This window comes from Elephas maximus, chromosome 20 (genome assembly GCF_024166365.1).
Source record: "Elephas maximus indicus isolate mEleMax1 chromosome 20, mEleMax1 primary haplotype, whole genome shotgun sequence".
Classification (NCBI taxonomy): domain Eukaryota; kingdom Metazoa; phylum Chordata; class Mammalia; order Proboscidea; family Elephantidae; genus Elephas; species Elephas maximus.
Genome location: NC_064838.1, coordinates 67,062,734 through 67,080,886, shown reverse-complemented (window position 1 = coordinate 67,080,886; position 18,153 = coordinate 67,062,734). Strand labels below are relative to the sequence as shown.

General features: G+C 43.7%; 1 protein-coding gene across 4 annotated transcripts in view; it reads right to left on the bottom strand.

Moving 5' to 3' along the window:
• Positions 1 to 18,153, bottom strand: part of PTPRG (protein tyrosine phosphatase receptor type G) — an 823,034-nt gene that overhangs the window by 166,311 nt on the left and 638,570 nt on the right. For all 4 annotated transcript variants that reach the window (XM_049861696.1, XM_049861694.1, XM_049861693.1 and 1 more), the window contains one exon: positions 17,494 to 17,560. In XM_049861696.1, coding sequence (XP_049717653.1) covers positions 17,494 to 17,560 — 67 coding nt within the window. The remainder of the gene's footprint in view (positions 1 to 17,493; positions 17,561 to 18,153) is intronic.

The following is an 18,153-nucleotide window of genomic DNA, read 5'->3' as shown; positions in this document are numbered from 1 at the left end:
ACAAAAATAGATGGCGTGGTAGACTTGGCCTCTGGGCCAGTTTGCTGACCTCTATTTTGCTTCAAGTGGTGGGAGGTCCCAGGTATTAGAAAGTCACTCTTTCAGAGCCACCACTGAAATTGGGGGTGGGGAAGCGTGGGGAGGGGGATGGGAAGGAAGGATAGGCTACATGTTCTGTTGCCCCCGATATTAGGAACAATTTCATCTGTGAACAATATATTAGAGAATTAACTCTTGCCTTTTTCCTCCCCTCCCCAAGCCCCGGGTTTTCTAAGTGAACAATGAATTATCAGTTTATACTTACCTCTCTGAAAATTCCATCTCCTGCTCAGCCCCAGAGGCAGTGCTCAGCTGACAACTGGGATGCTCTAAATGCTTAATCCTAAGTTAGAAACAATTTTAGAAATAGTAGCCCTATAGTTCCAGCATAGCCCGCAAAGCCTGTTCAAGCCCCAAGGCCCTCAGCTGACTGGATCGAGACTAGAAATTTCTTAGCACAACCCCTGGGACGGAGGCATAGCATGCTTGCCAGCTGAAAACTTAAGTCTCCCATTAAGAAAATCTGTAAAACAAAAAGAATGTCAACCCATCAACCAGTTGCCGTGGAGCTGACTCCAAGTCAAGGTGACCCACGTGTACGGGAGTAGAACTGTGCCCCACAGGTTTTTCAAGGGCTGACTTTTTGGGAAGTGGATTGGCAGGCCTTTCTTCTGAGGTGCCTCTGGATGGGCTCACCCTCCAACCTTCAGGTTAGTAGCTGAGCACATTACATTAACAATGGGATAAGTGCTGGAGTCAGAACTCCTTAGTTTGAATCCTAGCTATTGTACTTAATGGTATGACCTCAGACAAATTACTTAACTTCTCTGTAACTGTTTCTTCATCTGCAAAAAGGGATAAAAATAGTATTGGCCCCTCAAGGAGGATCTGATTATTAAATGCATTAACATAAGTAAAGGGCTTACAAGGGTGCCTAGTCCTTATATGAGCTTGTTAAATAAATCCCGTTATATAAGGGCAGTATGACTCCATACACATCCCGATCACAGCATTCCGTCCGGAACTCTTCTAATGAGTAATTTAAATTCAAAACTTTCCCATCACAGCCACTTAACTAGTTTAGAAAAATACTGGAAACATTCTACTTATACCACCACTCATTCCATTATACCATATAAGCAGGTACTGTGGGTGCATCACTAGTAAAAGAATTGAAAAGGAATCAATCTCATATTCCACGTCCAGAGATCCCGGGTGCTGTATGCAGACAATACTATACTTTAATAATTAATTGTTCATCAAAGAAAAAGATGAGGAACATGGATGCTAAATTCAAAGTTATTCAAATTGCAAAAATGAATAATGTATGACTTTTATATTAAATACACACTGTATTAAGTAGTCTACATTTCACCCAACTCTGTCTTTCATTTATAAGCATTTTCAACAACAATATGAATAATCAGCTAGGGAGGTTTATTTAGAAAAAGAAATATGTTATTTGAATGCAAATGGAGTATATCTCAGATGATTAAATTTCTCTTATCAATTAGCAAATTTTGTCTGAGGGCTTTAAAGTCATGGTCAACCGGTAGATCCAATGTGGCCCAGATATCCTTGCACTTTTCTTTCAATGTTCAATTATAACTGGCTCGATTCTGCTCAAATTCATATTTCTGATGGCAGGGCCAGGAGGTAATTTTTAATTAAAGAAAATTTGAAAGAGTCAAACATGCCTAACTGGATTAAAAATGTGATCATTAAAACATTAGATGATAATCACCTGATTGATTGCATTTTTTCAGTGTGTTAATAACCTAATATTTTCAATGATTTGATTATACACGAAAAAAGAAAGCTCTTTATAAAATACGATGACCAGTCAACATATAGATGAGATCTGTGCAGTAGCCAAATTAGGGAATTATGTTGAATACACACACACACACACACACACACACACACACACACACACACACACACACACACACACACACACACACACACACACACACACACACACACACACACACACACACACACACACACACACACACACACACACACACACACACACACACACACACACACACACAAAACCCAAACCAGCTGCCATCAAGTTGATGCTGACTCATGGCGACCTCACGTGTACACAGTAGAAACATATTCCACAGGATTTCCAAAGCTGTGACCTTTCGGAAGCAGATTGTCAGACTTTTCTTCTGAGGTGTCTTTGGGTGGGTTCAAACTGCCAACCTTTAGGTAAGCAGCTGTGTGCTTCACTGTTTGCGCCACCCAGGGACTCCATATTCATGCATATGTACAATACATACACACATATGACACATACACATACATACATAATATACACAAATACAGACACAAATGTATCAATGAGCAAAGTATTTCACTGGAATATGGTGGTCTCTAGTAGAAGAAAAACAGTCCCACTGAAACAGGCTGCAGCCATATGGAAAACTCCAATCAACACACCTTCCCCCCTCTCTCTTTGTCTTGCTAACCACAAGCTTGTTTTGAGCAGGAAGTCGCAGCAGGTAGTGGCCCCATCCACTGACTAGCCCTAGTTACACCTTGAAGCATGCACACATTGAAATCACATCCTTCAACTGACCCCCTGGCCCCGACCCCCAAATATAGGCATGGGAGGGCTAAAGGCAGAAAGTTCCAGGTACCAAACCCACCCCCCTGATGCCATTGGAAACAAAAAGCTCCCCAGCCCCCTTAGTCAGCGAGCACGTGGCCTTAAGGGCACTAGACCCCACGCACTCCTTGTATGCGCAGACAATAAACTTGCCACTTTCTGTTTCCATTGCAATTAGTGTCCGTCTTATTTCAATCAGCTAATAAGACAGGACAAGAATCCGAGTGGCGTTTGGTAACACCACCCCTAAAAAAGTAGTCAACCAATTTTAGGGAAGTATTTGGGATAAATAACACTAGAAAGCCTAAGCTTTTGTCTTGGATCAAATGTTTTGTTTCTTCAGGGTTTTCCAAAGTCCTTTATAGGAAAAAGCTCTTAACTTTTCCTTAAACATTTAAGATCACTGGGGCAAGACTGGCCTTCTACCTCATGCCGGGGAGGGTAGAGGAGAGCAGAGAGTAGAAAGAACTGGGCATTAAGTCACTCTAAATAGAGGAAGAAGAGCCAAACCAAACCATAGTGACCCTATAGGACAGAGTAGAACTGCCCCATAGGGTTTCCAAGAAGCAGCTGGTAGATTCGAACTGCCGACCTTTCTGTTAGTAGCCGAGCTTTAACCACCGCACCATGAGGTGCTCAAACTGTACTGTGCATGCAAATCACCCTAACCCAAAAATGCAAATCACCCTGGAAATGTGTTAAAATGCAGATTCTGATCCCACAGGTCTGGGTGGGAGTTGAGAGTCTGAATTTTTAATAATGCTGCTGGTCCAAGGACCGCACTTGAGTAGCTGGTCTCTACAAGGACTGTATCTGTGGGTCCTCCATACTCTGCAGCCTCATCTGACTCTACCTTTTGACTCTAAGGCACAGCCACACAGCCTCTTTGCTGGCCCATGATCACACCAAGTAAAACCCCCGCCCCAGGGCCTTTGCACTGGCTCCTCCTTCTCACCTGGAACGTGTCTTCCTGTCTGCCTTCAGACTAAACACTCTGCAGCTACTAAGAACTTAGTCATATTTGATGACCCACTTCTCACCGAGGTCTGCCCTGACCACTGTTTCGGCAATAGCAATTTTCGGGGCAGGCTCATGGAGTTAATCGAAGTCCTTTGACTGAGAACCTGGAGGCTGTGAGGAAGTGATCCCTGTGGTTATGTGCAGAGAGAAACAGTCCAAGCACAGGGAAATGCCAGCGCTAAAGACCTCTGCCTGGTATGTGGCTGGGGTGAGGTAAGCCAGAGAAAGAGTAGAAGGAATCGTTCAATAAGGCTGAGAGCTGACAAGCCCTGGGGGGAAAGTCAGCTGCTGGGCACACGTCATCTGTAATTTGGCTAAAAATTGTGAAGAGGTTACAGAGTGGTATCTATTTCATTGATTTTTAAAACTTATTTTATTTATTTTTGGTTGTTGAGAATATACACAGCAGAACACGTACCAATTCAATAATTTCTATACGTACAATTCAGCAACATGGGTTACATTCAGGTTGTGCAACCATTCTCACCCTCCTTTTCCAAATTGTTCCTCCCCCATTAACATAAACTCACTGCCCCCTAAGGTTCCTATCTAGTCTTTCAAGTTGTGCTGTCAATTTGATTCCATATGTTGTTGTTGTTAGGTGCCATCAAGTCAGTTCCGACTCACAGCGACCCTACGTACAACAGAATGAAACACGGCCTGGTCCTGCACCATGCTCACAATCATTGTTACGCTTCAGCCCATTGTTGCAGCCACTTTGTCAATCCATTTCATTGAGGGTCTTCCTCTTTTTCACTGACCCTCTACTTTTACCAAGTATGATGTCCTCCAGGGACTGATCCTTCCTGATAACATGTCCAAAGTATGTGAGACACAATCTCGCCATCCTTGCTTCCAAGGAGCATTCTGGTTATACTTCTTCCAAGAGAGATTTGTTCATTCTTTCGGCTGTCCATGGTATATTCAATATTCTTCACCAACACTACAATTCAAAGGCATCAATTCTTCTTCAGTCTTGATTCCATACAGATATTTCTTAAAAGAGCACAATGCCCAAGGAAGACATACTTTACTAGTTAAGGTAAACTACTGTTTGGTTTAAAGACGCACATAAGTGGCATCTAAGACTCCAATAAACAGAACTGATGGAATATTACATTGATATGATTCAACAGGACTCACACGGGTCTACCAGAAGCTGGGCCCAGGGCCTTCACGTGATCACAGTGAAGGGTGCTTGCTGGGCCAGGAAGCGGGAGCACTCAGCTGTTTACCGGTCAGGTCCTCCAGCCCCAGTCAACCTTCACTGGCCAGCACCTGACCCTCCGCTCCACACTGTGCATGGGCTGCAGGTCGCCTCCTTTGACCAGTTCACATTTAGGTGCGTGCATTCTGTGCCAGGCACTGCTGCAGCCTTTCTCTGAACGAGGCCTCACAGCCCAGGGAAGTAGGTATCAGCATCCTGATGAGAGCTGATAACTCGCCAAAGCTCAAAGGCTGTGCAGACCAGGCTTTCACTGCACAGTCTGTGTATCTGATGGAATCAGCTTCTCTAGCAGGCCAGAGGCTCCACCACAGGAAGACCATGTCCCCTGACGCTATCTCCAGCACCCGGCCCCGTGCCTTACACAGCACCACCTGCCGCTGACTCCATTCCAACTCAGGGCAACCCCATGTGTTGCAGAGTAGAACTATGCTCCACAGGATTTTCAAGGCTGCGACCTTCTGGAAGCAGATCACCAGGCCTTTCTTCTGAGGCGCCTCTGGTTGGGTTCGAACCACCAACCTCTTGGTTAGTAGTTGACTGCTTAACCATTTATGCCATCCGAGACTTCCACGCCTTATAGAGAAGTGGGCCCTTTATATGTAGTTGAACAAAATGTGTCAAACTTAGTCACTAAGTAACTCTAACTCAAAAGTGCTCAAACTATGGTCCGTGGGCCAAACCCCGCCTGTTGTCTGTTTTTGTAAATGCTGTTTCACTGGAACACACAATCAATAGTTCACGTATTGGCTAAGGCTGCTTTGGTGCCATGACTGCAGAGCAGAGTAGCCGCAACAGAGAATGTACGACTGGCAAAGACTGAAACATTTACCACTTGGCCCTTTCCGGGGAAAACTTGCCAATACCTGCTCCTATGTGAGGGCACAGTATTTAAAGGATGGCAACAAGCAATATCATTTGGGGGTGGGCAGCAATGCTGTGGGGCAAAGTACACTGGGAGCATGGAGCTGACTTTTGCCTCTGACACTCACTCCACAGTGGACAGCAGATAAACGCATACCTCCTGGCCGTCCCTGCACACAACGCAGAGGTTCATATCCTGGCCTGACTAATCAGTGCTATGGTGGGCTCTAAGCAAAGGCAGCCCGCGAAGGAGAGAGCCAACCTGGTAATCAAATTCCTGTATTCGTGCACCGAGGAGAGGTTCCAAGGTCATGAAACAGCCATCCTACCCTGGTCTGAAGACATCTGGTCTCCTTGACTGTATTGGCGGTTCCTATCGACCAAATATGACATTTTGATTTAGGGATTGATATTTGACTGAAATGAATGTTGACAATAATATTTCCAAAGAGAGAATACAAAAAGTGCAGAGATGTATCAACAATTAAGGAAATGAACACGACATTTAAATTATACACACACAGTGACAAAACCCTGATATTATCACTGAAGGGCTCCGCTGCTTGCTTCTTTCCCCTACATGGCTGTGACAAAACTAGTCAAAGGCAGAACTGGAATTCACACCCAGAGCCTGTGCTCTTAGCCACTACACAATAGCGCCTCTCCTACACCAAGGTGGCACACGTAGAGTAGAGTACACCAAGTGCTCAAGGTAGCCAGCCCCAAAGACCTCAGCAAGCACTTCTACAGTAGATACCAGAGTCATCATTTTATACTCTCTTTGCTTTCCATAGCCCATGGAAATCACCAGGCATCTCCCTGAGCTCCCATAATCCTGTTCAAATGATAAAATACTGACAAAGAAGTTGGCCAAATGAGAACTGGCCTCCAATTCAAAGGGAATCATTTTTTTTTTTTTAAATTGTACTTTGATGAAGGTTTACAGAACAAATTAGTTTTTCATGAAACAGTACAGATATTGTTTTACAGCATTGGTTAACAACCCCACGACACGTCAACACTCTTCCTTCTCAGCCTTGGTTTTTCCTATTCCCCAGCTTTCCTGTCCCCTCCTGCCTTCTAGTCCTTGATCCTGGGCTGGTGTGCGCCTTTAGTCTTGTTTTGTTTTATGGACCTGTCCAATCTTTGGCTGAAGGGTGAACTTCAACGGTGACTACATTACTGAGCTGAAAGTGTATCTAGGGGCCATGTTCTCAGGGTTTCTCCAGTCTCTGTCAGGCCAGCAAGTCTGGTCTTTCTTTTTGGGTTAGAAATTTGTTCTACATTTTTCTCCAGCTCTGTCTGGGACCTTCTATTGTGATCCCTGTCAAAGCAGTCAGTGGTGGTAGCCGGGCACCACTTAGTTGTACTGGACTCAGTCTTGTGGAGGCTGTGGTAGATGTGGTCGATTAGTCCTCTGAACTAATCTTGCCCTTGTAGGTTTAGTTTTCTTCGTTCTTCCTTACTCTCAAAGGGGTGAGACCAGTGGAGTATCCTAGATGGCCGCTCACAGGTTTTTAAGACCCCAGACACTACTCACCAAAGTAGAATGTAGAACATTTTCTTTATAAACTGTGTTATGCCAATTAAGCTAGATGTTCCTTGAGACCATGATCCCCAGCCCTCAGCCCAGCAATTTGGTCCCTCAGGGAGTTTGGATATGTTTGTGGTGCTTCCATGACCTTGCCTTGTACAAGTTGCGCTGGCTTTCAAAGGGAATCATTTTTGAAGTCTTTTTATGTGTTAACATCGTTATCGATACTATTAGTGATAAAATAGAATTTGCACAGCATCCCATTTCCTGGCTTTGGTTGAGAAAAAGTATGGAAATAGCTCACATCTGTGCTGGTGGTTGTGACATGCTGAAATCCAGGAAACTGGGAAAATTGCTTAGGTGTGGCTACTTGGAGAAGATTTTGAGATCAAAAGTGTTCAGATAAGCATCTGGCCTTTCTGGACCCATAACAGGCATGAGCCAATTAGTCAAGACCAGGGTGCTGCATATTTATAGCATACTTCAGGAAGTCCCTGTAATAAAATGCTGGAAACATAAACTTCAAACGGGAAATCTCGCCTCTTGTTAAGCTGTTCAAAACTATTAGGGAACTGTAGATAACACAGCATTGGTTTTCCCATTCAAAAGGAAAAAATAATTTGAACAGTTTCTTTCCTTAAGGTAAATGTGAAAACAAAACCCTTATTCTTTTAGTGGAAACTCATTTTGCTTACGTGATGACATGAGCAAGATGAAAACTGACACCCGTCTCTGCGAAGCCTATCAAACAGTAAGTCACTGACCTGAGTGTGTATTTGAATTGGCCCCTAAAAACCTTTTCACAATTCCTACCAACACCCATTAAACAAACAAACCACTGGCTACAGATAATGCTCTTAGTAAGTCCACTGCAATAACTACTATTTAGATGGAGAGTTGGCAAATTTTTTCTGTAAAAGGCCAGACACAAGTATTTAAGGTTTTGTGGGCCAGACAGTCCCTGTCCCAACTAGTCAACTCTGCTCTTAGAGTGTGAAAGCAGCCACAGACAATAGGTAAAGGAATGAATACGGCCATGTTCCAATAAAACTTTATTTACAAAACAGGCAGTGGGCCAGACTTGGTGTATGGACTGTAGTTTGCCAACCCCTGTTTTAGAGGGCACGGAAACATGTCAGACACCATTCTTTGTCCACGCCTACCCAGTCTTAATGCATTTAACAGTAACACCTACGAGGCAGGCACTTTGATTAGTCCCATTTTAAAGAACTGGAAACTCAGGTACAGAGAGATTTAAGCAATCTGTGCAGGATCACACAGCTGTCAAGTTGGAGAGCTGAAATCTAAACCCAGGACAGCCTGAAAGCTGTAATACTGTTCTAGAATCTTTGCTCAGCAGTGCTCCCAAGAGTCAAATTTCAAATAAAAAATAACAAAATTTCCTTTCTGTACAATTATTCCATAATGCACAGGCTTTTTTTTTTTTTCTCCTCTTGTTAAATGGCATTGTCCTAACATTTTTTTTTTGTCTCCTTTTTTTTTCTTTCAATTGTACTTTAGATGACGGTTTACAGAACAAACTAGTTTCTCATCAAACGGCTAGTACAACCCCATGACATGTCAACACCCCCCTTCTCAACCCCGGCTTCCCTATTGCCAGCTTTTCTGTTCCCTCCTACCTTCCAGTCCCTGCCCCAGGGCTGGTATGCCCCTTTAGTCTTGTTCTATAGGCCTGTTCAATCTTTGGCTGAAGGGTGAACCTGAGGAGTGACCTCATTACTGAATTGAAAAGGTGTCCGGGGGCCACACTCAGTGCTTCTCCAGTCTCTGTTGGGCCAGCAAGTCTGGTCTTTCTGAGTTAGAATTTTGTTCTATATTTTCCTTCAGCTCTGTCCAGGACTCGCTATTGTGATCCCTACCAGGGCAGTCAGTGGTGGCCGGACACCATCTGGTTGTACTGGACTCAGTCTGGTGGAGGCTGTGGTAGATGTGGTCCACTAGTCCTTTGGACTAATCTTTCCCTTGTGTCTTTAGTTTTCTTCATTCTTCCTTCCACAATGCATATTTTTTTATAAAAACTCATTTCAAAGGTCTAACGGCCTATTCATATGAACACATGAGATTATTTTGCAGGCAAATAATATTAGTTGTTTTGACCTTAAACACCAAGAAGGCAAGGGAAAAATAAATAAATAAAAAGATTCCCCCATGAGGGTAAAATTTTCCTAGGGGCAGGCACCACATCTTATTTATCATCGTATCTTTAGTATCTTGATTAGTACTTAACTAGGCTAATAATGGAAAACGCTGGTGGTGTAGTGGTTAAGTGCTACAGCTGCTAACCAAAAGCTCAGCAGTTCGAATCCTCCAGGCGCTCCTTGGAAACTCTATGGGGCAGTTTTACTCTGCCCTATAAGGTTCCTATGAGTCGGAATCGACTCAACGGCAGCAGGTTTGGTTTGGTTTTTTTAGGCTAATGATGGAAGGACAGAGGACAGATGGTGATAAAATGAGCTTGAAGTACATAAAAACAAAAAACCCCATTGCCATCGAGTTGAGTTTGATTCATAGTGACCCACTGGACAGAGCAGAACCATCCCATAGAGTTTCCAAGGAATGCCTGGTGGATTTGTACTGCCAACCTTTTGGTTAGCAGCCGTAGCACTTAACCACTATGCCACCAGGGTTAAGATAGGCAAGAATCCCTAAAACTACATCAACTTATTTCTGCTTCATCTTCCTGCTGCTGGATTAAAAGGACACCAACTCCCATTTCTGTTTGATATTTTTAGTTTTCCCCCAAATTCCCTTCTTCTATGATCTCTTCTCTCAAAGCCCATGCGAGGTATTTTATCAGAAACATCAATCATTTAGCCTTGCGCAGTTCATGCAGAGGTCTCATTTGCTAGGGTCAATCACAATGTGGTTGGAGTGACACCGACAGGTTATGGTCCTGGTAAGAAACTCTTCACTCGCTCCTTTAACAGAGCCTGTATGATAAGCTTCAACTGAGACTGAAAAAGGCAGGTGGTGACCCTGGTAGAGGACACAGAGGGAGAGGGCCTGGGAGTGACACCAGACAGCTGAAGTCACAAAGACCTTGGTTCAACTCTAGGGTGGGTCACTTCTCCAGGGCAAGTCACCCAGCCTCTGCATGCATCACTTGCCTCTTCTATATAGGGGGGTCTGTAGTTCTTCTGTCTCAGAGTTTCTGGAGGATTCCGTGATGCCTGCCAACCTGCTGAGTTTCAGGTTTAGTTCAGGCACAATGACAGTGAAGAGCCTTTGGTTTCTAGACCCGTCACCTGACACCACACCCCCTTCATTTCTCATTTCCTTTTTCCATATTCCAAAAGGAGATAACTTGCTTGCAAAGTCCTCTCTTAGTGAGGCAATCCCAAGGCAGCAACAATTCTTCTTTGGCCTGCAATCAGTTTGTAGAGAGAACAAACAGGCTGCCAGCTGCACTTATGGGAAAAAGTAAAAAAAAAAAAAATGCTGTCACTCCCTCCTTTGCTTGTTGCTGTGAGGCCACTTGGTACCCGACGTGTCCCAGATGAAAGCACACGGTTTTCAGAAGGGGCTGGGTCACCTGTATCCCCGAGGCACTGTAGCAGAGTGCCAGAAGCAACCCACCCTGGCACAGGTTTCTTGTTAAACAGTACATCTGTAGCCCACATGACACTGTATACCTGGTCTAGAGGCTCTTCTGAGTTCTTTATTCTACCAGTTACCGTAGATTTGTTTCTGACTCATGGCGACCTCCCGTACGTCATGGTAGAACTGCTCCACAGGATTTTCAATGGCTGATTTTTTGGAAGTATACGATCAGGTCTTTCATTCAAGGCACCTTTGGGTGGACTTGAACCTCCAATCTTCTGGTTAGCAGTTGAGTGCCTTAACAATTTGCACCACCTAGGGACTCCATTCTTCATTCTAGAAACCTCCATCTCAGCAGAGAGGACATGGGAAAATGGACAGATGTGAAGGCCCCCAGCATTTACCACTATGTGGAAACCCTCGGCAGGGAAGTCACTTCATACATTGTTGCAAATGTATTTTATTCTTTTCCTCTCTGCTAGAGGCTGGGATTGAGTCTAGCTATTCTAGGACTTTGTCCTAGGTTTGGTAAATAGATGATGAGTGTCCCAGGACAGGGATAAAAAGGGTGAAAAACACCCCAAAAGTGAGCCATGTAAGTAAATCAGTCACTCGGGGAAGCCATTCCACAAGGAAGTTTTGATCTTGTCATAGCCCCAATTTCCACATGCTGAGTTTTGATGAGAAAAGCTCACAAGAGGCTCCTTTTGTGACACCAATAAAAGGGTTCTCTCAGGTGATAATTTATTTGCACTTTCCCTGATAGCTTTCTCCACAGAGCCTGAGGAGGGAGGGCAGGGCCAGCAGCCTTCTTGCTTGGGCCAGTGGAAGATTTCATCGTGTCTGAAGCCATCTGTAACCTCCCATCACATCTCCTCTGAAGGAGAAAGCAGCCTTCCTGCTCACTAAGGTGGCATGCTCAGTCAGAGAGGAGAGTGACAGTGGGGAGGGGGAGGAAGAGAGGGGCAAACAGACAGCCCACAACAACACAACCATCACTACCAGCGAGTTTCCTTTCAAAAATGTGCAAAAGGTCATTTTCAGATGATCGGCATGAGGAAGTGGTTTAGTGTTTTGGTGACTTTTTGACAATATTCTAGAATGTGCAAACAAATAGCCCCCTGGATCTTCTTTGGGAAGGTACTATGAAAAGGAACAGAAAGAAGGTAATCCAAAAACTTGAAAGAAAAAAAAAATACGCTTTTTAATTGACAGAGTACATAACGTACTAGCACTGGCCAATCAGATAAAGCTACTTTTAAGGGAAGGCTATATGTCTACAGGGGACAGTGGCAGTTCAACAACAGAATTCTCATCTTCCATGCAGGAGACCTGGGCTCAATTCACAGCCAACATACCCCATGTGCGGCCCCCACCCATCTGTCAGTGGAGGCTTGCATGTTGCTATGATGCTGAACAGGGTTCAGTGGAGCTTCCAGACTGAGAGAGACTAGGAAGAAAAGCCTGGTAATTTAGTTCTGAAAACCAGCCAATGAAAACTCCATGGATCACAATGGTCTGATCTGCAACCTATTATGGGGATGGTACGGGAATGGCCAGAATTTCATTCCATCGTTTCTGGGGTTGCCATGAGTTGGGGCTGATTCAATGGCAGCTAACAACATCAATATTTCTGTATCAACTCACATCTAGGTTTATTTGTAAAATACATTATTCGAGTAAGAAGACTAATATTTGTATCAGGCATGGCTACCTTTGAGTGCTGGCCTTGTACTCAGAAAGTCCTTAGCACCCTGAGTCAATGCAGTGGACTTGAACCTCCTTCATGGTATTGCCTAAATCCTTCCTCTCCAGTGGATGCTGGTGGTAGCATACATCGAATACTTAAATACATTTTGGTGTTCAATGGATAGACAAGAACCAATGGGAAATCACCTCTTTCCATTCTACTTGTATTTCTTCATAACTCTCAGTTGCTCAGAATCACTAAACAGAAGAATGAATGTACAAAAAATAGCACTTTTTGTCACCAAGAGGTTTCTAGCATGTTTCTCTCCAGCATCAGAGAGGCAGTGTTGCCATGTGTAGATCCTCAGACAAACCACGTGCTCGCTTACCACTGGTTGTCTTCATCAACACTAGTCCCTACTCTTCCTTCTCTGCCTGGACAACCTTTATTTACACTTTAGGTTTCAATGGTCACTTTCTCTAAGAAGCCTTCTCTAAACCCCCAGGTCTGAGTTAATTTGCTACCTGTTAATTACATGTTGAACTTGTCTCTCCCAAGAATATGGGAATTCAAGGGCCATGTCTACTTGGTTCTCTTCTCTAGACTCAGCGCTGTGGTGTACTTAGATCAGACACTCAATAAGTACTGACATGACAGACACGCAGTATTCCTAAGAACTTTTGGCCGTCTCAAAAGTGAGACAGTTCAGTTACAGCCTCCTCTACCTTGAGACCAGGAGAACTAGATGGTGCCCGGATACCATTACTGAACATTCCAATCAGGGTCACAATACATGGATCCTGATAGAAAGCGGAAAAAACGTGGAATAAAAGTTCAAATTCTCAAAGAATCTAGACTTACTCAACCCATTAAGACTGGAAGAATCCCTGAGCCTATTGCTCTGAAATACTTCAAATCTTGAAATCACCTTTCATTCAACTCAATAGCAGGTTCGCTCAAAAGGTAAAGAATTTCACCCTTGAAGACTGTGCTCTTTTAAAAAATTATCAATATGAGACCAAATGGACAACAGTTACTCTAAAGCATAGTTGAGAAGTTTAGGGGGCAGCAAGGCTAAGTTAATGGGAATGGAACAACTTGAAATAATGAGAATTTTGACACAAACTGAAGAATGTAACCAATGTCACAGAACATCACGTGTAGAAACTGTTGAACAGGAACCTGATTTTGCTGTGTATACTTCCACCAAAAATACAATCTTTTTTAAAAAAGTGATTAGAAAGGCTTTAGAAGGACGACATGAACCTCTCAGTCAGCCTCGGGGGTATACCCGAAGGTCTTCCTTTCAGAGCCAACCTGCTATGAGGAGGGTGACCAGCTGTCAGCCTCCAGCTGCTGTGCCTTTGGATTCCACCAACATAATCTGTGGAGGCCACACTCTCCCTGGGTTGCTCCAGTCAATGACTGAGCATGGTGGGTACTAGAACTGGGCCATTCCGGCCCAACACAGAACTCTTCTCGTGGGCAATCTTTGCTCTGTGATTCTCCATTGCCCAGGCCAAGATCTTCTCAGAGCTGCCTGGAGTCAATCCTTCTATCTTCCTTGTCTCCTTTTACAAGTGTCAGACCTGCATCACAGCCCAAACATCTTCTGTGCCTACTCCTGCTCCTTCTCCCCTTCATTCTTTATGGACAGTAGCTCACTCCAGAAATACTCTTTCACTGATAATTCCACCTTGGCATCTGCCTCTCAGAGGGTTCTAAATGACCAACTGCCAAGAGTGCTTGGCTGCTATGATCAGATGACTCATTGGTGTTTCAGCTGAAGAAACATGTAAGATCCTCCCTATTTAAAAAAAAAAAAAAAAAACCCACTCACTTAATGAGAAATTAACATTCTAAGATATGACTCCCAGAGCTGTAGAAATAAAAGCCAGTTCTGAACTTCAACAGGAATCTTTATTGATTTTTCCCTTTACACATCTCTATCATCATTCTCAAGCTGGAGACCCTGTGAAGGGCACAATTATTTATGTGACATTAAATTAACAGGTCATTCAAATCCCTCACAAGTCCTTCAACTAAAAATGCTTCTAGTTTCAACCAAAGTTTTTTTTGTGGCTATTTCAAACATCTATTCTCTTTTGGAAAAATGACAGAAGTGCTGAGGGTTATCAAAACAGAAAACAGCAACAGCCCAAGAACTGAGCACAAACACCATGTTTTCAAGACACAGCCCTAATCCTTTCTTTTCCAAACCTGTGGAGACAAAACCTGAATTGAGACCTGAAAGCATGAGAGACAGAAACCCTGGCCAAGAGCTGAGGGAAGGACTTTCATACAGTAAATAGCAAGTGCAAAGGCTGAGAGGGGTAATACTCACTGGGCAGCCTGAGGAATAGCCCAGAGGTTACTTCATCTCTCTGCCAGGTCTACAAGGGCTGGCCTATGCCTGTGATCACACTGAGTAGACACACAACGTATTTTTACTGAATAAGCAAGTGAACTTCTTTTAAAATAATTATTTTTTGTGGGTTGCCTCTGACTTTCCAGCTAGACAGAAGGGTTGAAACCACATCTTGTGCATCTCTGTAACCCTCCCAATGCTAGGTAAAGTCTCCCTATGTAAGAGGCTCTTAGAAGCTGTGATGATTAAGGTTGGGTGTCAACTTGGCTAGGCCATGATTCCCAGTGGTATGGCAGTTACAATGTAGTTTGGCACCTATGTCATGATATAATCACCTCCATAGTAAGATCTGATATAATGCAATCACCTTTCATGATGAGATTTGCTGTAAGCAGCCAGTTGAAAGGAGTTTCCTTAGGGGTGTGACCTGCACCCAATACAGGTGGACTTTTTGACAAGGCTCACGGGCTTTTGCTCACTCTGGATCCTGAAGCTAGCTCCTGTTCATCTGACCTCTGGTTCTTGGGACTTGAGCTAGCAGCCTACCTGCTGATCTTGGGATTCATTAGCCCCTGCAGCCTGTGAGCCAGAGGCCTGCTGTTTGATCTGCTGATTTTGGGTTTGCCAGCTCCTGCAGCTACGTGAGTCAGGAGAAGCCTCTAGCCTGACCCACAGACTTGGGACTTATCAGCCCCTACAACTGTGTAAGCCATTTCCTTGACATAAATTTCTCTCTCTATATATTTATATGCTTCACTGGTTTTGCTTCTCTAGAGAATCCAGCCTAAGACAGAGGGGAACTCTGGCTGATGAGGAAGGATAACACAATTATGCCATCACATAGCTCACGGACTGAAGGATGGCCAGGCAGCGAGTTTCCTGAGAATTGGGGATCTCGGGGATAAGGAAAGGCTACTGCTTATCTTACCATATGAAAGCTCCTTCAACTATCATCACGGAACAAAAATACACAGATTGACTTAAATGCTATGGCTAGTAGAGCCCCTCCCCTCTTGTTACAACATAGGTATCTGTTTGGAAGAGTCTAGAATTCTTCATGGTGTGTTTGTTTTCAAAAAGGCAAAGCATTTGGTACAAGAGTCAGAGGGTTGGGGTTAAGTAAGATATATCCATCATTCGCTACATTTCAAAACCCAAAAGTCATAACCTACGCTATGGGTTGGAATTTCAACCAAGAGTTTAATCAACTGGGTGCTCGAGGGGATTTTATGGGAGAGAATCACAGTGAACATGATGCGTTACCCATAACCCTCGCTTTTCTTGCATTTTTGAGGCTGCCCAGAGCACAAATACAAATCTCCCTCCACCCCTCCAAACCACCACCACCACCAACATAAAAAACAAATGAGCAGTCAAAATAATTTCCGGCAACCATGTTCTGTTCCCTAGGGGAATGTTTAGAATAACACCCACTTTTGTTAAACACAATCTACTTTCTAGCTCCGTGTGAGGGGTTTACTTCACGGAAACACATAGAAATTGAAAACTGGGAAGATGCAACGAAGCTCCCTGAAATTAAAACCTGGGGTGTTATTAGTCACCCTATTTGCCTGCGTTCACTGGGTTATTAGTGTTACCTGCTACACTATCAAACAGCCTTGAGAGCAGAACAACTCATCCCAAACCCTATTTGCTTCTATCAGACACTGACAACTGGTTTTCGCTTCCTTGGGAGAGAAGGGGAAAGATGTTCGTTGAGCTCTAGGGAGTTGGCTAATGTCTAAAGACAATCCTCCAAAAAAGGGTGTGAAGACATTTTATCTCAGCTGTGGAGATGAAGGGGAGATTTATGATGTTCCTAGTGCTCTTCTGTCAATGTCGTTGGAATGCTAATTAGACTATTAAAACTTTGCAAATCAGTACATTACACCCAGACTCCACAGCTTGCTGCGGCAACGGTACTGTTGAAATTAGAGGATCCTGATGTCACAGGTAATGATGCATTGTCGATAATAAAGTTGCAAAGGAATTTCTCCAATAAAAACCAGTTGGAAAAGACAGAACCCATTTATCTTACTTTCTCTCCCAGTTTTATGCCTGAGGATAAGAAGCCTGCCGCACAGAAACACGGCCCAGCCTTTTCCATCCTAGTCGTTGATAATGCTTGTTCACGTGCTGTGAAGCTTAATGAATTGTCGCAGCTACTTACATTTTTTTAGAGCCACTCCCTAAATCCGAGAGGCAAATCAAAAAACTTATAAATGAAAAGAAACTTGAAAATATTTTGGAGGGGAGGGGGTATGAGACAAACAGCAGCTTCCAAGCATCTACTACACAAATGAATGGTACAATGTAGGGTGTTCTGGTTTATAACACATTCAAAGTGGTACCTGAAAAAGAACAAACTGCTTACTGCTAACCCAGATCTATTTGCAGGTTAAAATGGGCCTGCTCTTTACCTGTCAAATAATGGCTCTAATGCCCTTAAATATCAGTGGATGACCAATGGGTGTCACTCTCTGTTCTCTTCAGGATAACCCCATTCCTTTATGTGGGGATCCTCACCGTTAGCATACCAGGAAAAGGAAGCGTAGGTGGCTTAACTTACCATGATGTACGACGCCCTTCAACCCGTGGATAATAGGATCCAGTGCAGCATTGTCCCTTGGACTGACCTACGTGTAAAGGAAACATGATTGGTTAAATCTATTCTGGCATCAGACATAACAGCCTCGGTTTAATCCTCTAAAGAGAAGGGGGGGAAATAGATGTTATCTAGCAAGCTGCTCAGGTCTCACATACACTATGGCGCTCACCAAATGTGGGAGATTTATGACATAATAAAATCAAGTGAGGAAGTCTAAATCAAAAGAAAGAAACTTCTCAGAATACATTATAACAGTAGAAATATCATTGTCCTAGCAAAAATCGTAAAAAGCAACCTCAAGACTTTCTTCTGCTTTGTTTTATTAAAAGGAGGCCCTGATCAGCTAAAGTCATTGAAAGTCATCAGAGAGCAATCCATCACTGACCAAGTATTCCAATCCCTTCGTGTGATTCTGATTTTCCCCTCTTTCTAGAAAATAGATCTGCTCCCTGCTGGCCAATTCCCCTTCCTAAGGACCGTAGTTCCCTGTGTGTTACCACCAACTATAAAGAGCTCAAAGATGCAGTGTCTCCTATCCCTTCATTTCCTTCTGGGGTTTTAGTGCCACAAATACCAAACCTTTTTTATCTTGATCCCACCCAGCCTTTCCCTTAACTGACA